The sequence below is a fragment of the Vidua macroura genome, chromosome Z (genome assembly GCF_024509145.1).
Source record: "Vidua macroura isolate BioBank_ID:100142 chromosome Z, ASM2450914v1, whole genome shotgun sequence".
Classification (NCBI taxonomy): Eukaryota; Metazoa; Chordata; class Aves; order Passeriformes; family Viduidae; genus Vidua; species Vidua macroura.
In genome coordinates this window covers 2,719,648-2,742,780 of record NC_071611.1, presented here as the reverse complement: position 1 = coordinate 2,742,780, position 23,133 = coordinate 2,719,648, and the positions used below count along the sequence as shown (strand labels likewise).

General features: G+C 39.8%; 1 protein-coding gene across 5 annotated transcripts in view; it reads left to right on the top strand.

Annotated features, from left to right (window-relative positions):
* ARK2N (arkadia (RNF111) N-terminal like PKA signaling regulator 2N) overlaps positions 1-23,133 on the top strand; it is a 43,683-nt gene that overhangs the window by 7,144 nt on the left and 13,406 nt on the right. For all 5 annotated transcript variants that reach the window (XM_054003005.1, XM_054003003.1, XM_054003008.1 and 2 more), the window contains one exon: positions 7,604-8,417. In XM_054003005.1, the coding sequence (XP_053858980.1) occupies positions 7,694-8,417 (724 nt within the window). In that variant the 5' untranslated portion in view covers positions 7,604-7,693. The remainder of the gene's footprint in view (positions 1-7,603; positions 8,418-23,133) is intronic.

Sequence of the window (23,133 nt, the reverse complement as noted above, 5' to 3'; positions counted from 1 at the left end):
TTGGCAAATGACACAATGTTGATTACTTTCAGTATAGCTCTGGTAAATGTTCCTAACTTCTGCTCTGAAAATTAGGATTAATTTGTTACGTGGTGCTCAAGCAATTAAAAATGTGGCTTTTTTGTGAGCGTTACTTTTGTCATGGTAGAGCAATAGACCAACGTTTCTTTAGGACATCTGCTTGTATGTAGTGGGGAAGCACAGAACGCATTTCGTTCAAGAAACAGAAATTGATAGGTGAAGTGGGAAAACCTGTGAAATTCAGTATCTTAGAACAAGATGGTCCATCCCTGTGATGATCCTTTGTAGGGTGATCTCCTGCAAACTAATGTGTTGCAGAGAGAAAAGGGAGCTTTTGTTGTGTTGATTTCTGCCACTTGTTTTATTGAAAGAAAAAAATGTAAAAGTGAGTCATTTAAAGTTGTAGGAACAGGTAGTAATAAAGATATGCCCCCTCTAAGTTTTAGAGTAGAGAGCTTTGTAGACTTTAAATTGCTGTGCTCTTGAGAAAAATGGTTTCATTATGAGGAAGAAGGGAGATTCTTAGAAGGCTAAGTGCAGCCAACCCTGCGTACTTTTATCTGTGTGCAAGGACTGTGATTTATTTATTGTGGAGTTCCAAGTGCAGCTGGTGAATGTTTATGGAAGCCTGTGTGTGGAGTTGTGAAATAAACCTTAGCTGGTACTTGCCTATCCTTTGAAAGAGGCAGAATATGTGCATTAAGCATTACAATACAAAAACCTCTAGTTAAATGTGCAGTCTTACTTCTTATGTAGGATAAGAAAATCTGGCTTTTCAAGATCGCAAAGGATGCTCTGCAAAGCTTTGTATTAACACATACACTTGTAATTTGTATCCAGGCTTCAGAAATTTATATATGCAGCCTGTTGAGCATTCAGTAGGAGCAGCCTGTTTTTAACCTTCATTTATTTATGCAAAACCAGTTGAAACACAGAATTAGTTTAATCCTTTCTTCTTTTGTTTTGTACTGCAATTCTCTTCCGCTATCTGTTCCAAAGGGTCCTAATCTTTGGGATTGCTATCAGGCCTGTGAATCATCTGATAAAGATCCAGCTCTACTCCCAGAAATGTGCCTTAGGTAGAATCGCATGCCAGTGAGTCAGCTTTAGGGCAGCATTTTCAAAGGAACGCTATATAAATTACACAGTATCCCTGTGGGGGCGGCGGCTCAGTGTTATGAAAAATCTACCGTGGAGCATCGTGCACACACATCCACACAGAGCTGAGTCAACTGTCTTGACTTAAATTGACTGAGTGCTGGTCTCACTTCGGTTGTTTTAAGTGCACCGGTTAGTGTGAGACTTAAAAGAAAATGAAAAGGAATGTGTAGTATCTTCGGGAGGAGGTGAACAAGCTGGGAAGTCCAGAAAGTGTTGGTATTTCTACATTTGTCTGGGTGCGGGTCAGTCTTTCCTGATAGATGTCTGATTTTTTTTAATTCATTAATTTTTAGTTAATTAAGCATTCTGCTCTCTGGCATAAGGTAATAGCTTTAAACTGACAGCAAGGAGGTTTAGATGAAGTATTAGGAAGAAATTCTTGGCTGTGAGGGCGGTGAGGCCCTGGCACAGGATGCTCTGTCCCAGGAAGTGTCCAAGGGAAGGGTGGATGGGGCTTGGAACAGCCTGATCCAGCCTGACCCCTTGCCCTTGGCAGGGGATTGGAACTGGATCATCTTTAAGGTCCCTTCCAACCCAAACCTGTGATTCTCTGATATCTCTGTGTGGTTTTTGTACTATAATGCCACTGGCGAGTTCACTGGATTAATTGTGTTCATTTTCAGTGGAAAGAAAGGTGATTTGAGAATATAGTAAGTGTGATCGAGATACAGTTACACCTGCAAAGGGTTTTGGTGAAGCTTTGGAAATGGACAGGTGCATTAGCACTTCAGAGTTACATGTCCTTCTGTCAGAAGAGGGCTTAACTTTGCTTTTTGCCAACAATTTATCCTGTATTATGAAGCAGATGTGCATTACAGTCAACTCTTCAGTACCCAGACTGTTTGCAGCTCCTCTCCTTTCCCAACCCACCCTCCTCAGGCACACAGTCTATTAAATGTTTGAGTCAGAGTTCTTAATGAGCTTGTCTGTGTGTTTACATTTTTAAAAATAATCAGCTGTTTTACATAATTTTATTAGCCTCTGTTTTATGCATTTGTGATTACCTCTCTCACACCTCTGATTTATTCAATCTCTGTTGGGTAAATCTGAGGTAATGTAATCCACTGGAGATGGAAATAATTGTTTGTGTAAAAATGAGCCATTATAGCATTTAGTTCCTTATAAATATCAAAACATTCATATTTAGATGAAAATAACTGACTTCTGTGGCCCTGAAACGATGAGGTTGGAAGGATATGGAAGGATCGCTAGTTAACTCTGTACTCTGAACAAATAACTTGTATGCAGCACTGCAGTTTAACTTTTCATTTATGTAATCACAAAAGCCTAAAGAATGTACACAATGTTATTTGCTTCAGTAATATAGATGCAGTTTCTCATTTAAAAAAAAAAATTATGGCTTCCAGTTGAATGGTAAGTGGTGAGAGGAGGTGGGTTGTTCAAATTGTTTTCTTTCAGCACTAATTGAAAGGGCATTAAAAGGCAGTGTTCTGCTAGATAATTTTTTTTCATTTCAACAGTTGCTTGAATTGGCATAAGAAGGTTATATGCAGGGAAAAGAAGTCGTCTGTTGGACTTGGATTAAGAGGAAATGTGTGAGTAAAAAGCTAAAGTGAGTTTTCCAGCAAGCTGCTCTGAAAACACTAGTACCTGCAAAACAAGAATCTGTCCCGTCCATAGGTTCAGAAAAAAAAGAGCTGGTTTGCTTCGTACAAGCTAGGCATTCTTTAACATTAGTCAGCTCACAAACACCTAAAATAACAATGTACAATTAAGGTTAGGGTGTCATGGGGTTTATTAAGTATTTCAGGCTGTTGAGAGATACTCCTTGTTCAGCTGAAGTAAATTTTAAGTAGAATGAGTAACGTTCTAGCTGTTAATATATGATACGTGATTTAGTATGTTGTTGCTTGGCCTGAGTAGCTGGATTTGATGAATTCTTCAACCTTAAGCTGTGAACTTAGCTAGAAATGTTTGTTTCAGGAACGGAATTAATTTCCTTAATCTTCTAATAGCTGATGCAGAGCTGTGTTTTATCTGTGTTGTGGGAAGGACATTGATAACAAATGGATATTTTAATTGCTGCTGAGGACTGCTTACCTAGGTGAGGGCTTTTTTTAGTTCCCTGTGCTCTACCACGGAGCAGAGGCACCAGGAGCTCAAACCAGAGATCAGCAGGCAACAACCAGCGGCAGAAGCTGCAGTTCCACATGAATGGCCTGCCTGGACATGGAGAAAGACCCAATAAGGTGCTGTAAGGCCCTAAAAATCAGCAGTGAACTAAGAGGTGCAGGCAAGATGGGCGAGGGGCAGGTGCTTAAATTCTGTAATTCCCTGGGGATTTCTTTGTTCAGGATCCCTCTCCAGAGACACACAGCTTACCTGCTGCTCTAACACTCTGTTAAATTATTTATTTTTATAATCTGATGCCTGAAACTCTGCTTTGGAAAACCTGCTATCTTTAATACAAGTCTTTGTGCTGTAGTACATATTACATGAAAATTGTTCTTTAGGAAGCTATTATCATCTGTAAGGCTTTTTGCTCTTAATATTTTTTTTTTTTTTAATTTACAAAAGTCTCTTCCCAGACCAGAGCAAACAGTGCTGAGAAGGAATGCTCAGGACCTTCTACTCTTGTCTAGGCAGAACATGTGAGTTCAAGGTGTGATGATACAAAACAGCAGGCAGCTTTTAATCAGATTTGTTTGTTTTTGTTTTTTTTTTACAGGGATGATTTGTGCTTGCTCTCCCGTCCCTCCTTCCTCTGAGCTCTGGCAGAAAATGTTACTTACTTTCTCATTTTGATATCTGCTGGCTTATTGAAAGGAATCTATGCACAGAAGGATGAGCCAGTTCTGTGCACAGGAGGAAATATGATGGTGCAGTCACAGTTAGGTGGGAAAAGAATGGGGACAAAACCCAGAGAGGCTGGACTGTCTCTGCAAATATGACCTTCAAAATCCTTCTGGATTTCTTCCCTGAAGTGCAGATTCCCTAGTGTACAAATTGTGTGCCTTTACAAATGAGTCCATGATTTGAAAATATTTCCCAGGATAATTTAATGGTTTCTGCACACTGTTGTGTTCTGTGTGTGGCTTGGAAAATAACATTTTCTTTTGGAAAAATCCAGCACAGAAATTTTTACAAAATTGCCTTTTAAAATTTTCATTGCAATATCTGTTCACCAGTAAAAGGAGAATGCCATTTCTGATCAACGTCTAATTAAGTATCCATCTGTGTCTGTAAGCATTACAACTTATTTTCAGTGCTGTGTTCTCATTTCAGTAGAAAAATGTCTTTTTGCTTGCACCACCTTGAGATTTCCTCTTCTAGTACTGTTACTAGAAAGGTGAGTGGCAAGAATGGAGTGGGAGTTTTTCAGTAAAGTCTGTTCTTGCTGTTCTATACATTTTTCAGGAGGAACTAAATACAGACATTTTTTTCTTTCTTTGAGACAAGGCTTTCCTTGGCATAGATATTTTTTGCCAAATGGACTGTATTCTTCCCTGAAGCAAAGTCTGTTTGAGTCATAGTAGGGTTATTTTTTTCCCACTGAGAGAAAGGCAAAGCTCTGGTTTATATATTTATATATTAATAAAGGAATCTGTGATGTCTAGAGAGCCAGTTCAATGGACCTGTAGAGTACAAACCTTACCAGAACATGTGTTTGTTTTTTTTTTTTCTATAGACACATAAACGCATCAGTGTCATTAAATTACTATTCCCTCCTCTACTGCCAACTCACTGAAAATCACTGTGTGAGGGATCAAATCAGTGTGGTTGGCATAGTTAAAGATCCCATTTAATATTAAAAAAATCCAATAAAATAATTTTAATTGAGCTGTTATCAAGGTGGCAATGTGCAGATGAAACAAATTTTTTTCTGGCTGATAGACCAGAGAGATGGAAAGGCAAGGGCAGGTGTTGTTACAGCCCTTTTGGGAGCTGTGAGGTAAATGATGTTTCCAAATGTTTCCACATTTGTGGAAAAAAGTCTACAGCTGACTTTGGCTGCCCTTTAGCTGCATGTCAAGCTCTGTTCTTTGTGCTCCCCAGGCTAAAAGGTTGAACAGTGCAGAAATTGTTCTGCAGTTTTTAGTATGAATATTTAAGTATGTTTTCATTTGGCCAAGCTAATACTCTTTTGGTTTGTGTCTGAGCAACCAATATTTTCCCTGTGTGTACATTTCAAAACTCTTAGAGAAGATATTTTTCATTTTAAAGTGCATGGCCAGAGGAAAGCAGGGAGCTGCACTAGCAAGTACAATACAAATACAATACAAATTCCACTTGTTCCATCATCAAATCTGTACTTACCCATATAATAGGAGAATTATTTGATAATATAGATTTGTGAGTGAATTATGTACAAATATTGATTTTACTGACATGCCTTTATGTCTCTGAACATGTGTATTCATCATTTGGATTTGTTGGTGCTCTGCTGTAGACTTGGAAATAAATTGTTCCTACATGATGTTTACTGCTTACATGAAATTACTGTCTCCAGAAAGTCTTCTTTGAAGTTGCTTTTAAGAGAGGGTTACTCAGCAAAAGTATGCATAAATATTTTTCCTGATATACATGTTCCTCTGTTCCACAATATGCATTTTTTCTGGTTTTTGGAAGGGATATGCTGAGTTTATTGTTTGGGATTTTGAGTTTGTGGTTTGTTGTTTTGTTTTTTTTTTTTCCTCATATTTAGCAGGCTTGGTCTTGTCATCTCCATCTTTCTTGTGATGTCTGATATTACCCAACCTTTCTTTCCTTAGCTGGTGTTTCTCTCCCATGAGTATTTTCATCATTTCCTTGCACTATACAGTAGTTCATTCATTAGCCTGAAGGAAGCATGAACTCTTATTTTAGTATTCTCTAAAAATGAAGTTTCAAAGTGGGTTAGGGCACACAGGACAATGCTGAGCTTTGCACAGCACCTTTCAGAAGAAGGGAAATACCCTTATATTGTGTATTACATACATATATAAAATTACATGTTTACAGGCAGCTTGGGATGGATCAGGAAACCGGAGAAGGATTCTCAGGGTACAGAAAAATCTCTCTGAACCATCCGTGTTTCCTCAGGGTGCTCAAGTGATGAGTGGCCGCCTCTGCAGAAGTGTAGTTTTTCAGATAAGATCTCACTGCTGCATTTTCTTGCCTACACTTTGTTTTTTGAAGTGCCATAAATTTATAGTTTACTGTACTTCTGAAGCTGTAAAGGATTTGTTCTATGCCATTCATCTGTAAGTGAATGTGGTAATTGAAAGATCTTTATTCTGTGTTGTATTCCAAGAGAAAATTGAGGTGAAAGGCAAAGTGTGAATAATGAAGACAGAATGGTAACTATTGATCTCTCCAAGAAAATTTCTTTGAAGTTGCTTCAGGTAGTTTTGGGTAGATAATGTGCAAGTTATCAGTCAGATGAATAGCTTGGTCTTCTTATTTGTATTGAAGCAATGCAATTTATTAAATTATAACTTGAAGTAAAATGTAGGATACTGGTGTAGGTAGATAATGTTTTTTGCTTGCAGCCCCTACTATTTAATGTTTCTTTCCTGGCGGATTTGAGAGAAACGAAATCAGCCTTGAGGTTCTCATATAACCAGGGCTTGCACAGGAGACAATCAAGGACTTCCAGAATGGTGAATTAGATACTCCTAAAACGTCTTTGTGTGACTCACCAGCATGGTGGTGCTCTGGTGAGAGCAATCTGTGTGACATGTAGCCAGCACCTCTGGAGCCAGAGCCTGTAGCTGTGCCTCTGACAATTCAGTAGCACTTCTTTATTTAATAAGTCTTTGGTATATAGGGTTCCCATGCAGAATGTTTCCACAGGGAACTCCATTACAGTGCCATTTTTTGTGGATGTGTAAATGAAAGAATAATTTGGTGTAACATGTTTCTTAACATGTTGTTAAGAAAACCAACATGATGCTGAGCAATAAGATGCTCTTCTGTAAAGCCACACTGGGAGAGTCCTGGGGCTGTTCAGCTGCACAAGAGAAGGCTCCAGGGAGAGCTCAGAGCCCCTGCCAGGGCCTCAAGGGGCTCCAGGAGAGCTGCACAGGGACTGGGGACAAGGCATGCAGGGACAGCACACAGGCAATGGCTTCCCCTGCCAGAGGGCAGGCACAGGTGGGAGATTGGGAACTGGGAATTGCTGGCTGGGAGGGTGGGCAGGCCCTGGCACAGGGTGCCCAGAGCAGCTGTGGCTGTCCCTGGAAGTGTCCCAGGCCAGGCTGGACAGGGCTTTGGTACCCTGGGACAGTGGAAGGTGTCCCTGCCCATGGCAGGGGGTGGGATGGAGTGATATTTAAGGTTCCCTCCATCCCAAACCATTCTGGGGCTCTGTAAACTCATTCTGTCTGCAACTGAAAGCAGTGAGTTGTTTAAGGTGACAGTGTGAAGAGCAGGCTGAGCTACTTGTGTAATTGTTTCCTACTGTTCTGTTCCTGTGCAGGCTGCTGCATTGCTGGAGACCACATCTAGCTCACCCAGCCTCCTAGACAACGTGCTCAATGCTTTGAGACTGGAAGGACCTTGCTCTGCAATGAAGATGGAGGCAGCAGGAAAAGCAGAAGAACTTGTTGATTCAGAAATTCCACCTCAGACATCTGAAAAGCAAGACACTGCTCCTGATGAAGAGAGGCCTATAGAACTCGAGACACAGCCTCAGAAGGACAGCGTGCCCGCTGCAGCAGACTCTGCAGTGCTCTCTTCCATGCCTTGCTTGCTGATGGAACTGAGGCGGGACTCCTCGGAGTCTCAGCTGGCGTCTACTGAGAGCGACAAGCCAGCAGGTGGCCGAGTTTATGAGAGTGACTCTTCTAACCACTGCATGCTTTCCCCTTCCTCCAGTGGGCACTTGGCCGACTCAGACACGCTGTCTTCCGCAGAGGAGAACGAGCCCTGCCAAGCTGAAGCTGCCGCGGAGGGAGACCCTTCGGCAGCGTCCGGGGCTGCGGTCGGGAGGAAATCCAGGAGATCCAGGTCTGAAAGTGAGACTTCAACAATGGCTGCCAAGAAAAACCGACAGTCTAGCGATAAGCAGAACGGCCGAGTTGCCAAGGTGAAAGGTCACCGGAGCCAAAAGCACAAAGAGAGGATCCGGCTCCTGAGGCAGAAGCGGGAGGCGGCTGCTCGCAAGAAGTACAACCTGCTGCAGGACAGCAGTACCAGCGACAGTGACCTGACGTGTGACTCCAGCACGAGCTCGTCAGACGACGACGAAGAGGTTTCAGGGAGCAGCAAGACAATCACTGCAGAGATACCAGGTAGAAGATGTTTTTTACACTGAACTGTAGCGCGCCTGACATCGTTTCTCAGCTGTCATGCTAAGTTAGATGAGTGACACTTGAGAAAAACCCAGGAGAACTGCAGCTCTGAGTAAATTTGAAGACTGCAGTGTAATAACAAGACGTGGGCAAATTTTAAAAATCTGTTCTGAGGTTCCTGTGCACTTTTACACACCAACAAAGCATAGATATGGTAAATGGGAGGAAGGACTACCTTTGAATTCTGGATTTTTCAGATCTTTGTAAGCCTATTTGAACTCATGTCAGTGCTGTCAAATCCCCTTAGATGGTGATAATCTAATTCTTAAGATAAGTGGCCAGCTTTGCTTTAATATATAAAGCCCACAGCTTGGCAGCTGTGTTAGAAATGGCACGGCACACCACTTGCCTGTGTAACAGTAAGGCCCTGGCCATTACTGCACTTATTCTGTGCTTTCAGCTCAACATGTCAGTGCATGACAAACCTGCTTAGCCTTATTCTAAGTTCTTTCAGATTGCAGCTGGTCACCTATTTTAGGATACAGATATGATTACACAGGTGCCCAAGTTATATTCACACCCAAATTTTCAACATTTTAGACAAAGTTGTTAACATTTTCCTATGTCGTTAGGATCAATAATTTCTACACTTTGAACTTTCTGACACATCTGTGTTAAGATGGGAGGCAGGAAATCATAGGGGCCTTCTTGTCATTTTATTAGTGTCATTTTATTAGCAACAGAAGGTTGAATTCTTCAAGGTTTTTGTCTGCTGAGTCTGTTATTTTATTAGTCCAAGTGCTGTGGACAGGATTTTGTGTGAATTATTCTTACAGCATATTATACCATAGAACCATCATCATACGGCAATCAGAAATAAAATCCATAAAAATAAAAATACGTAAAAATAAACTTTTTTTGCTTGCCAGTTTTTACTGGGTTACATGCCTTTTTGCCTGTTGTGCTAGAAGTTTTTTCTTTTTGAGAAAAATAGCATCTTACATAGGGCAAGAACATTTAAAGGAAAACTGCAATATTAAGTTGCTGAACTAATGCTTTCTAGATTAATTATTTAAAATACTGCAGCAGATTTTACAAATAACTGATTTAACTGAGTTGATTATGGTGGATGATGCTGTCACCACGAAAACTGGCATTTTTCCCACACCTGCTAGGAAGCAGGTTGCACAAAGGAAATAAATGTTTATTATTAGAATGTCTGGAAAAGGCAAATATCCTCATAATTATTGTGTAGTAAACTTTTTATAGAGTTCTAAAATTATTTTTACCAATTTAGCAGTTAGTCTTGTAGCTTTCAGAGTTTTTGCCTTTTTATTTATAATATTTACACTTTGGGCAATTTAAGCCTAATTTAAAGCCTGTTGAAGAAGACTATTTCACTGATTTTTGGGACAGGTTCTTCCCCGCCTCTCAAAAAACCCCAAAACACACAGAATAAGTCCCTCAGGTCACATTCTTTTTTTAAGTCATAAAAGTACCTTGTGACCCAGAATGGCATCATATGGTATTTTCAAGTTTCTGAGGGCCATTGTGGGGACCTGATGCCACTCCAGGATATTGTTTGTGTACCTGGGTTCTTCTGTATTTGCCTTTCAGTCCTGACCACGAACGAGATGCTTTTGGTGAAGGGTTCCCATCACATGAAGAGCTTGACTATTAGTGATGATTACACCAAGGCCCAGCTTTACCTGCAGTGCAAGAGTGCACAAACCATCCCGGGGGAGGGACACTAACATTTATTCTAATTTCACAGCACGTGTCATCTGCTCGGTGCTGAGTTCTGTTTAAGACATTAAAAGGTTTGAGCTGCCCCCTTAGTGCGATGGGGTGCGATGTGTACCTGCCACATTGCAGTTTTCCTTTAAATAGAAACGGCTTTGCTTTGTGGGAAACGCCTTCCAAGTGCGAGAGAAAAATACCCTCTGTAGAGATAAGGATGTGGTTTGTCCAAAAAACGCATCCTGTGCTGTTTGTGGGTGAAGGAGACGTTGTGGTTGTCGGAGCTGCGGTGGAGCTGCGAGTCTGGTCAGACTCACAGCGCTCCGTCGCAGTGGTGGGTTCCCAGGCCATCTGCCATCCCTCTGCCTGGAGCTGGCAAAGGACTCAGTTCCTTTTTCTGGCTAGAAAGCCATTTTAGTGCACTTAGCAAAACACTGTGAATAGCCTCAAAACTGAGGGAGGGAATGTGTAGATAGAAAACAATACAGGGTATCAAAAAGCGTTACTGGAATTTCAGTCCGCCAGTGTTCTCTGCACACAGTGGAAAGCTGAAAGGTTTGACTTCAGTGTCAGGACATAAGCATGAAAAACTTTTGCCTTTACTTTTAAAAGAATTACCTGTACACATTGATGATGAAGAGTTACTTACAGGCAGCATGTGTTCCCCTTAGTCTGTGTTTGGACATTCACCTGCAGTCTTGTTTACTTACTCAACATCACTTATTTTCATATAATTTTCATTTTTAGCCTTCTGTTACCTGAAAAACAGCTTTGCCAACAGAGATGCTTTAAAACTTTTAGTGACAGGTAATTTGGCCCTTATGACAAAAATTACACAGACTCTTAAGCTGTCAACACAGGTAGTGTTACAGCAGGCAGTTTGCTTGTGTGTGGTCTGAAAAATTAAATTGCCACATTTCAGAATACAGTAATCTTTCACGCTGTGTCACTAAAACTCTTCCACTTAAATAGTGCACTAGTTTAAATAAATCTTTTTTTAAACCATCTGCATCACTGACTCTGAAATATGTTTGGCTAAATTTGTAGGGTAAAGAAAATGTTCAGTGAAATACGTGATGATGATTACACCATTAAGTTACAAACAGAGCAGTTGTTCAATAGTCAGGTCTCTTGCTGAACTTAAAGTTTAAATTAAAATAGTGGATTAAAATAGTGCCAGAGTTGAGAAGAGTTGAGATTTTACTGGTGATACTTCAATACAAGTACTGTGAGCTGCACAGGAACTTGGCACAGTGTAAATTACAGAATTCTGCATGCATCCTGTGGTGTTAATTTACACCTGAAAATACAGGTTGAGTCTAAACTTCAGGGGTGCTCCTGAGAACGTTTTCACTGGTGCGAGCAGTCATAATCTTTGGCTCTTTATTTCAGGGAATGCCGTGATTTTTGGATTATTACAGATGAGGAACAATTTTTTACCTTTTAATGACTGAGCCTCTCTGTTGGCATCTAAAATTTTGCCATTCTTCAGCACCACATAAACATGGCATAGGAGTCCTGAAATAGATTCTGCTAGGCTTCCTGCTGTGGTAGGAAGTTTTTCCTTTAAACAGTTTCACATGTGATGCTGCAAGTTAACTCTGAATGAAATTGGCATAAGAACAAGTCTGGGAATCAATATTTATTGTTATGTAAACACTTCTCTTTTGGAAAAAGCAAGGGATTTAAACAAATTCAAATAACATACAAAAATATTTTGCATTTTACCGCCATTGTGGTTTCTACAACTCAGAAAAATCTGAATTGAAATGGGGATTGTTTATGTCTTAGGCTATCACAAAAACCTGTCAAAAAGTTTAAGTGTTAATGTTGAAAAAGCTGCATCTCACTTTGTTAAAAACAATAACAAGGCTTTTAAAATATGCCGTAAACCCAAAGAGATGGACACAGGTTCCTTCCTCCTAAGAACTGTGCATAGATCTTGGATAATGCATCTGCAAGGGCTGAATTCAGAATGACAATTATAGTTAATAGATAGGAAAAAGAATTAGGCTGTTAAGAATGATTTGCTGTAAAATACTAATTTGGCAGTGTCTGCAGCAGAATAACACAGAGGAACCAACCATTGCTAGTTAGAATGAAGATGAAGCATATCTTACATTGTTATGTTGCCAGACTTACTAAATTAAATTACTTTGGATTTGGTTATTACTAAGATTATACTTAAGAGATCCCATAAAAAGACAGCATTGGGGCATTTCTTGGGTGCTGTTTTGGAGGAGGTGTTATCTTAAAAATGAGAGAGGAGTCTTTAATTCTGACCCCTTCGTGACCTCAAATTTCTTGTCCTTTAAATTTGGCATAATTTAAAAATTATAGTTTAAAGTTATAGACAAAAGAGGGACCAATTAAATTAATGCTAGCATTTTTAATACGTAAGGATGCATTTTTAGGCTTGGGGATTTTTTTGAACCCTAAAATAAAGAAAAGATTGAGTACACCTTGTTGTAGTAACTGCACAGGAAGCATTTAAAGCATTGTTTTGCTGCTGCTGTAAATTTGAGATACTCTGTGAATGATGCTTCTTAAAATTTGTATTGCACGGCTATATATATTTCAATACATACTTTATTCAGTTTACAAAACAATTTTGTCAACTTTGACATTCTAGTTCATTCTTAACTTCAAATACCAGAAAAGATTGTCTCACTTATCAACATCAATAGTTAAATTGCAATTAAAAATTAACATTACTTATCTATATGTCTGTGGAAATCAAAAAGATTCTAAGTTAGTTCCTTGAGTTTAAGGTAAGATCCAGGCTAAAGACAAATAAACAGAAGCATACTGGATGTTCAGTTCTAGAAGTAAATGAACAGAAGAAATACTTCTTTTAGGGAAGAAAAAAGTATTGAATATACAAAAGGAGCCATGTTTTAGAAAAAAAGGCACCATGTTTCTTATTTCATTTTGGTTAAAATGCAGTTGGAGGCATGTAAATTAGTATAAAGTAAATATTTTTAGCAGAGGACCTGAATGCTGAATTTCCAGCATGTCTGATAGGTAAACAGATGGGCAAGAAAGCCTTAAAAACTACTCTTCGGAAGTAAGAGAATAACCCAGGGCTTTGCTTAGCTGTTCCTGAAGGATCTGTGTATACCTCATTTAAACAGTTCCTAAAAAGAATGTAGTGTTTAAATGATACTGTAATTTTGTGTACTCAGTGAAATCCCAATAAAGATTTAGTGCCTTGGGTTTTTATTAGTAAATATTTACTTTGGCTGTGCAATGATTTCTCTCATTCTTAGAGTGTTTTCTATTATTCTTAAGCTAGAGGGTTCCACAAGTTTTCACATTTAGATATTAAACTATCATCTTCTGTACCTTTGTGTAGTTTAATGTGATGCTTGTCTTGTTTTGGTATTACCTTAGGTGACATTTGTGTGTTTGGATGGCGTGCACATACTGTTTACTGTTCCTCAAACGGGTACAGAGCCTCATTTTCTTTGGGGTTTATTGCTTCCTAGATGATTCCTGAGTGAAGTCTAGACTTTAAAATATAGTTTCCACTGCCTTTTGTTATTGATATGTAGAGTAAGGCCATGAGGACTGGCCTTCTCTTCTGGCTGCTGCAGTTCTTCCTGATAACCCAAAGCCAGTCACTTCCACTGTCCTTTTGATGGACAGCTGGAAGCAGAACAGTTTCCTTCCAACCATTCCCTGTTTTCTGCTTTGCCTGGGACTGGCTGTAGGAACAGTGGCTCAGGGCAGGATCCTGGCTGGTGTGAGGCTGGTCAGGGCTCCGTGGCATGCAGGTTGTCCCTGTGATGGAGCTGTGGATGCTCTTCCCTCCTGTGTCAGCATAGCACTCACACAACCCCGCTGTGTTTTTGTGTTTTGTATCATGTCCTCTCATTCTGTGTGCTTCCCAAAATCAGGCCAAGAGCTTTGGGCCAATTCTACCTGTGTTTAACGGCCCGTTTATAAAAGGGTCCAAGTGTGTAAGCAAAATGCACATAATTATTCAGGTTTGTCAGTTAAAAAATAGCATTTTGGATTGCAGCTTAATAGAACTAAACATGTTATTGTATAATTGTTTTTGACACGTTCAGTTGAATTCAAAGCAAATTGCAAGGGAACTGGAGTAATTTGGTAAAAAAAGAGACCTTTGTGACAGAATTGTCTGGGACTTTGAGAATAAAATAATTTTGATGCCAAAATTTCTATTATAACCTCAGTGGATGTAAAATTTTATTATAAGAGTAATACTGTTGGTTAATATATGCTAATTCCTCTCCTGTTGTTGTATCCAAGGGGCAGAATTAGAAAAGTTGTTTTCCTCAGTTAACATGCCTTAATAAACAATATTATGTTCTTACTTAATGATGTCTTATCAAATGGCCTCAATGTCTTTAAAGCTGGCTTCAGTCGTGCTGGGGGATCTGGAGGAGCGACCAGGGAAATTCCAGGATTGCTTGACAGGGGCACCGTGTGGGATAGGAACTGCATAGGCAATGTCCTGGAAGAGGCCATGAACTGCTTTGCCGAGATGCAGAGGCAGACAGAGGAGAAATTCCGCATGTGGATAGAAAAGCTAACCCATCTTGACACGGACGAAGAAAGCAAGCAACAACTGGAGCCCAGGGAACCTAAAATCCAACTAGTTGGCCAAAGAATCCCCCCTACCACACAGTCAGGGGCTTTCGTGCAGATGCCTGATAGCCAAGTGCTTCCTCAGCAGCCGTTTAATTCGTACGTGGGCTATCAAAATGCCGATGCCGCGCTAGAGTTCCCAGTGACTTTTAACAACAATTTTCCACCTGTCTTTCCAGAGAATGGGAATATGGCAGAGTCTGATTTGAATTAATCATAAACTTAAAAAAAAAAAAAAAAAAAAAATTAAAAAAATTCAGATCTTTGCAATCTTGATGTTATTTTGGATTCTGCTAAAAACGAGGTTTGCTTTTCGCTTTGTATGTGTTCGTTTTGTTTTCTCTTTTGGGTTTTATTACCATGATATTTTTTGTTTTTATTAATTTATACTGAATATATGTAGTTAAAAAAAAAAAAATCACAGTATACCCACCTGCATGTGCCAGTACACACATATAAACTAACACCTTTAAAGGTGTATGGGGGGAGCCACCCTAAGCTTTCATCACCAAACTCGAGAAACTATAACTTAGAATCCTTGTCTAGATACCCCAAAAGCAGTAGGGCTGTGTTTGCTACAATAGGAGCATTCAGGGTACTCATCCAGATGCCCTTTTTGCATGTTAAAACATTTATATAAGGAAATAAGTTTTATATTTAAAGAGATAACGCACCCTAGAGATCCAGACTAGATACAGACCCGTGACATTTCCTTAACTCTGTTTGCTCTCAAGTTTTGCAGCTTGACCATGCCTCACATTAGCTTCTTCATTTTTAGGCAGAACTAATAAATAAGCTTACCCTAAAAATTTAGCTGTCTATAACAAGCGTGCACAGCAGATTTAATTCGTTTTTTGTCTCCCATTCAGCAGTTCATTCCCTGTCCAGGGTTTTTATCAGTGTCACTGCTGTGTTGCTCATGGTGTATTTATGGAGGCGGCTGCCTTACCCTGTGTGCACACACGGGCACGCTCACACACATCTCTGTGTGCTCAGTTTGGGTGCAGGTCATCTCCACCAATTCCAGGTGCCTGCTCTGCTCTTCCCTGGGTCTCAGTGGGAAGAGATAAGCCTCACCAAGGATGCCTCCAGGCAGTGTCTTTCCCTCCCATGAGTTGTCCCTAACCTGGCTTATCAGTGGTCCCTAAGAGATAACTTTAGGGTGAGATGAGTCACCCCAACCTGTGCACACAGAGCGGCTGCTTCCTCCTGTAAATGCAGCCCAGCCACATCCTTCACACTGGAATAAAAACAATCCTGTCTGTCCCCAGATAAGCAGCCATCAGGGGATGGGTTGAGCCTTGGCACAGGAATTTAAAAGAAGGCTTGATAAGTGAACACCTTGGTGGTTTGATAGCTGCTGGCCTGGGTCAGGCCGGACCACGCGTGAACTGAAATAATTATTTACTTGTGATGGGGAATGCCACAGCATCAGGTTCATTTAAGTGAGGCAAGAATTTGCTGTTTTGTGGGTTCTTTTTTTGTACTAATAGTTATCCTGAATAGGCAGGCTTGAAACTGTGATGTTTAAAGTAGGATTAATTTAAACTATATATTAGAAATATTTAATTCTTACTATTATTGCTACACACGGGGATTTTTTGGTCACATCTCCAATAAAGCCTTCCTTAATGTGAAGTAACTTCTCTGTAGCTACCAAAAAAATGTATATTTTTAAGCAGGTAGAACTTGTTAGAAGTTTCTAATGAAAATGAAATCAAAATTTTTACAATGGAAAATGAAAGCATGCAGTTTAAGTAAAGAGAACACTTAGGTCTCCTTTAGCTCAGTTACTCTGCTTTTTCAACCACAGTCATTTTTTCCCTAATTATGTTAGTTTACTTTCTTTTCCTCCTGTTGGGAGTAACCACAGTATCTTCTGTAGGTCAGGCTTTTTTTACCCTCCCTGAAGTCAATGGGAGTTTTTCCATCAATTTATGTGACAGTTTGGATCAAACCTGTAACAGGAACTCAAGAAATACTTTTTGTTATCAGTATAATATCAGCATTTGTATTTTAACATTATTCTTGTCCAAGACTTGACTTTTTTTTTAAGTATATGATGTCTTCACTAAAAAAAAAATAGGTTAGAGACCTGTGTTATTTTCAGAGTAGCTCTTTGAAAGACTATGCAGGAGATAATTTTTAAGTACTGGGATATAGTCTTTTCAGATTGCCTTCATGCATGATTTTGATACAAAGATTTTGATACGAACTTGTTAGAAAACTCCCTTGTCTGAAATTGTGTGCATTTCAGGTAAAAGTTAAACACGTTGTTCTATGTTTGATTGCAATTTAAAAACTTATCCTCATCTGTTTAAAAAGATCTTTCAGGGAAGAGTATTTGCTGATAAAACAACCCCCACCAAAATGGATCCTTCTGGTGTTCATAGATTTTTTTTTATATATATATATACACATATATATATATATATATAAATAAATAAATAAAAATCTCTTTATGATGATAATAAGAGCAGAATATTCTAAAGCATGACAACTTTATAAATCTTCCCATGCATGCAGAAGCAGCTTTTTGCAGTGACTGATTTATTTTAATGTGTATGTCTGTAAGCATGCCCATAGTCTTTTTTGTAAAATAGTATGAATGGAACAATTAATATTTCAGAACAAATTGTGTAAGGCATTCAGTTGAACTTATTTATGTCTCAGACTGAAGCACCTTTACATATGTATCTCATAAATGGGTAATAACTTAATCACATATGTAGCCAGTGAAATTTCTGCAAATTTTCAATGTATTGTTCAGGTAGTCCTTAAAAAAGAAAAAAAAAAAAAGAAAAATATTGAAATAATTCAGAGTGTGAATAGATAAAGGTTTGTGTTTGGTTACTGAAGGCAAAAATTAAAACATTTTATTTTTCCCATCACTGCTAACTGTTCTTTTCAATGCAAACAGCTGTGAACATAAAAGAACAAGCAGAGGATGACAAAAGTTGAGCATACAGACTTTAAAGCTGTACTCTTTCTAGGATAAAATTATCTCAAGGCTTCCAGAAGACTGACGGAACAGTTCCTATTAGATATAATTTTAACTTAATTTCCCTGCAAAAGCTCCCTAGTTGAAGGCTAAAAACACTTGTGCAAGATCAGTGGCTGTAAATTGCTTTGTAAATGGCAAATAATGTTTCCTTACTCTTTCCACGTGGGTCAAAACCAGAGCCAAATCTTCAGCTTTGTCACAAACCTCTCCTTTGAAATGTGTGCGCTGATGTGCGCAGCTGGTTACTGCTCCACGAGCTGGTTTTCCACTGCTCCATGAGCTGGTTTTCCATGTGGGGAAGTGTGTTTGCCCTGAAACCAAGAGGGGAGCCTCACCTTTCTGTTGTTCAGGTGTAGGATAGCCTGCCTGATGAAGGATTTGCCCGTCAACAGGAGAATTTCTCTTCTTGCTCTGTGGTCTGAATCTGGGAGGTGCAGAGCCCTGGAGGAACCAACCTCCAGATACCAATATTAGTGATGAGTCTGTGTTTTAACTGTGTGTAACAGTCTTTGGCATCTTTGAGAAAACGGGTTGCCAGCACATCGTTTCAGATTCTATTTTTTTTGCCTCCTGGGAATACTTTCACTATATTTTTATGGCATGGCTGCAGTTGAGTTTGTCATGATTTCCATTATAAGCTCTTATTTTCAAAGGGCTTCAACTAGAAACCCTCAGGGAGTTAAAATTTCTTCAGATGAAATTTTAACATAAATTTTTATCTTACCAGTTCTGTGTCTCATGGAAACAGTCTGACTTATCTAAGACTACTTTAGGACTATTGGAAGAAAGCTCATCTACTTTTCAACCCTGAGTTACATTTTGAATGTATATTTATGCTCACATCTCATCAAAGTACTTCAAAACCACCACATTTAATAAGTAGGGGAGAAATCATTAGGAGTTTTGCACAGGCATGGAGAACCACAGATAATTTAAAGTTTCCCTAATTGCCCCAGGATTTATACTTCAGAATGGTGTAAAGAAACATTTTAGTTCCTTTAAGGAATTTTACTTATGGTTTGAAAAGGTCAGATGCAGCAAGTCAGGTGAGCTGGTGTAGACTGTTGTAATTGCAGGGATGGTGGTGCCAGTTTAAACCTAACTGGCCTGTTCACAGAATCATGGAATGGTTTGGGTTGAAAGGGACCTTAAAGATCATCCGGTCCCACCCTCCTGCCATGGGCAGGGACACCTCCCACTATCCCAGGTTGCTCCAAGCCCCACCCAACCTGGCCTTGGACACTGCCAGGGATGAGGCAGCCACAGCTGCTCTGGTTCAGGCTCCTATATTATCACTTTAAATATTGAATTATGTGTTTTTAATATGGCAGCTGTTCCAGCCTGGGAGCAGTGGAGCAGCTGTACAACCCCAGAGTTGGAATTTAGCAGTAGGTGAAACACAGTCGTTTGGTTTAATGTTTTTTGTGCAAGTGCAAAAGTAAGCCTTTGTATAAAGGCTCAGTTTAAATTTCACTAAATGTCGAAGAGACATTGCAGTAAAAAGATTTCCTTCTAGGATCAGTCCCTTTTTAGGAGTTCCTGGAAGTCCAGGGGCTTCAGTGTGCAGTGTTTTTGCAGGCTTGCCTGCAGGTTCTTCCCAAGGCATTCAATCTCCTTTCAGTGGGGTTTGGTAAGGAAGGTCTTTAGGAATAAATATCTGAATGGTCAGGTGTTATTTAGGGGAAAAAAAAAAATTATCATACAACATAAACTCAAGGCAATGAAACTTTTTTCAGATTTTTCTATTGCAGAAATAACAGTGCAGGGAAAAATAGTCAAAATGTAAAACTTTCGGTGTCATTTTTAACAGTACTAGGACAAAATAATTCAGGCAGAAATACACATCTATTTTTTTAAGATCAGTGTCTTTGAGTGTTTGTGCAGGATTGTTGGGTTAGTTTATCTGAGCTGCTAGGGTAAAGACTGAAAAACCAATCTTAGCTTCAATGAAACGGGATTATATTTGGCAGTAATGTTACAAATTAGAACATATTTATTATCACTGTTTTCTCTTTTAATGTATTTTGTCTCTTTCTGTATCCACATATTGTATGTGGATAAATTTATAAATAATATTTCAAGGGCATTAAAAATTAAACTTTAGCCCCATCAATAGTAGCAGAAACTTTCTACTGGTTTTAATGGGGCTGGCCTTTAATCTCATTAAAAATTGAATTTACTCTGCAGTTTTTTTGTCCAGAGAATCCTCCAGCTGACCTTGAGGGGAGCCTTTGCCTGATGGGGGTGTGTAATTCAGGCCAGTTGAGTAAATGTTTTAAAAATAATGGGGGTCTGCACTGTGACCACTGCAGTTACAGGTGTTAGAACAAATGCACTGTGTGATTTGTACTGTAGAAGCCAAAATAATTAGGCTGATTGATAAAGATGGACAGTACCTTGCAAAAAATGAAGCCAGAAGTTGGTATTTCTCACAAATTTCATTAGTCTCTTGGTGTTAGGTCAGCAAAATGAAGGCACATGGAAAAATAGGCTTATTAAGATAGCAGGGATTTCAAGTGCAGAGCGATGGAGCAGGGGATTAGTCTGGACCATCAGAGGCTGTATCAGTCCTTCATGGAAAGGTACAGCTTGTGCTGGGGAAAATGTGCTACATTCTGCAGGGGTGCATGTTATCTGCCTTTTCCTAATGGAAGTTCTGTGGAATACAGGGAATTATTTACCTTTTTTAAACTACCATGGCTATGTAAGGATGTGACAGTTTCCAAAACCCTCCTGAGACACTTCTCCGAGTAAAACTGGGGAAGAGATCTGGTTGATACACCTGCTGCCATAATTACTGCATTGTTAGGCAGCATCACAGAAAATAGCTCCTGTAACGAGATACAAGGTGAATTCCACTTCCCAGCATTCTCAATCCGTAGCCATATTCCATGTGCCTTTGCTTAACGCACAATGAAAAATGCTTTGTTACCGTCATTCACAATTTGCTAAATTAAATCAAGATATTTTCCATCTAGTCATCAAAAAGCCTGGAAGTATGAATGTTGTTCAGCAAGACTTGAATTTTTGGGATTTCTTTTCTTGTGATATATTAAAAAGTATCCAGTCTGAGAACAGATAATAATTTTATCATGTTGTTTTGATTTAATTTTATTATTATGGTTAAAAGAAACACCAAACAGAAAAGCTTTACTATGCGAAACAAAGGAAAATGTCAGGAAAGTGGATTCACTGATAAAGTTCACTTTATGATTTTAGAGAGAATGTTGTTACACTGCTATTGTTTTTTATTGTATTTACAATGTATTATTTGCTTAACCCTGTAAATTCTGAAATGTAACTACTGTAGCCTGGAATAAATAAATAAATCTAAATAGCAATGAGGTGTTTTATGTTACTAAGCAACACAAAAAAGCACAAGTATCCAGCCCTCACTCCCCTTTGAGAATTGTTTGAGGGTTCAGGTAGTTTGTGCCATTTGAGCTGCACAGACTTTTGGAATGGCAGGTCTGGGTCATGTTTTAATTAATACCAGGTTTCTGTTGCTTATCTGAAACAAAAAGGCTGTCACTTCATCCTGTGGTTTTGTGTATCAGTACATTATTTCGATTGTGGTCATCTGACCTTAAAATTTATATGGGTAATAAAGTTCATTTTATGTTTTGTGTAATCTGGAAGCAAATGGGACTTATCTCTTAAATCTAAGCATCTAGTGTAAATGAGTGCGTTCTTAGGTCTTCCATTATTTTAAAACATCTCAGTATTCTTATTTGTTCCGTAGAAATAAATTCAGTTAGAGCAGTGAGGCTGAGGCCATCCGTGCCCACATTCACAGCCGAGAGGTGGAGGTGAGGCTGGCAGAGGCTGTCTCCCAGCGCTCTGTGTGTAGCACTTGCACCTTTCCCAAAAGCATTCCTAAGCACTTCTTCTAAACTCCTCAAACATTCAGCAGTTAAAAATAGCCCAGTAATTGGAGGGGAATGTTGTTTTCAGCCAGGCTGAGCTCCTCTGCTCCTTAGCCTTGAGCAAGCTGCAGGCTGCTGCCTGCCTCAGTTTCCCTCGTGGACAAAGGAGGTTAATAACCACCTCGGAGTTCTCCAGGATACACAAATGGACAGCTTTTTTTGTAGGAACAAAGTGCTGTAATTATTGTTGCTTTTATTACTGTACTGGTCCGTGTGTCTTAAAACTCAGGGTGGTATTCACACTTAAATATGGCTCTGTGTCTATTCTTTGCAGAGACAATGATGGCTCCAGAGGGCAGCTCTGGACTACTGAAGTGAGGCTTTTAATTTTGAATTTATTTTGATCGGGATAGTCCTCTGGAGATTTCAGTCTTTTTTCCTCTACTTATAGAGGAAACGTAGCAAATTTTAAATCCCATCCCTGAGGCTGGAATTCATCTTGTGGAGGTTGAGCACTGTAAAAGTGAGGTGCCTGGGCTAAGGTGGTGCCTTAAGCTTTTTCTGTTTGCTGGGGAAGGAGGGGAGATGGTGTTCTTGATGCTCTAAGCTGCAATTTCCAGGCTGAGCTTAAATGACTCTGAATGGTTTAGGTTGAAAGAGACCTTAAGGCTCATCTCATTCCATCCCCTGCCATGGGCAGGGACACCTTCCACCAGCCCAGGGTGCTCCAAGCCCCATCCAGCCTGGCCTTGGGCACTGCCAGGGATCCAGGGGCAGCCACAGCTGCTCTGGGCACCCTGTGCCAGGGCCTGCCCACCCTCCCAGCCAGCAATTCCCAGTTCCCAATCTCCCACCTGTGCCTGCCCTCTGGCAGGGGAAGCCATTGCCTGTGTGCTGTCCCTGCATGCCTTGTCCCCAGTCCCTGTGCAGCTCTCCTGGAGCCCCTTGAGTCCCTGGCAGGGGCTCTGAGCTCTCCCTGGAGTCCAAACACCCAGCTCTCAGCCTGTCTCCACAAACTTCAAGGACTTAATTCCCCACTCAGGTTCTGCCAGCTAATATCTTGTGTTTCCTTTGCAATGATAAACAGCCTGTGCAGTGCAAAGGGACAGTGCTTCTTATGGAATGGCTGAAATTTTACGGTTCAGTTCCCCTTTTTGCTTGTGCTGCCATTATAATGAAGTAAGGGATAATAGGAGTGTGCATCTTACAGCACGGGTTAGACTGCTGAGTGTTGAGATGCCGCTCTAAGAAAAGTAAGGGAGCAGGTAGCAGATGAGAAGTGATTTAATTTTCTGTGTTGCAAGTTTAAAATGAGAATTGGTATGTGTAGACGTGGACTTTTGTGCATGTGACTTCTGATTCAGTTGTTCGGAGTGGAATTAGTTGTGATGAGCTGTGTAAATTAAGGGAGAGTTGGACACTTAGAAATGCTGTCCCCGTGATGACCTCTGCCTCTGAATTCTTTGGGGAAGAGAAAAAGAAAGCAGGCTTT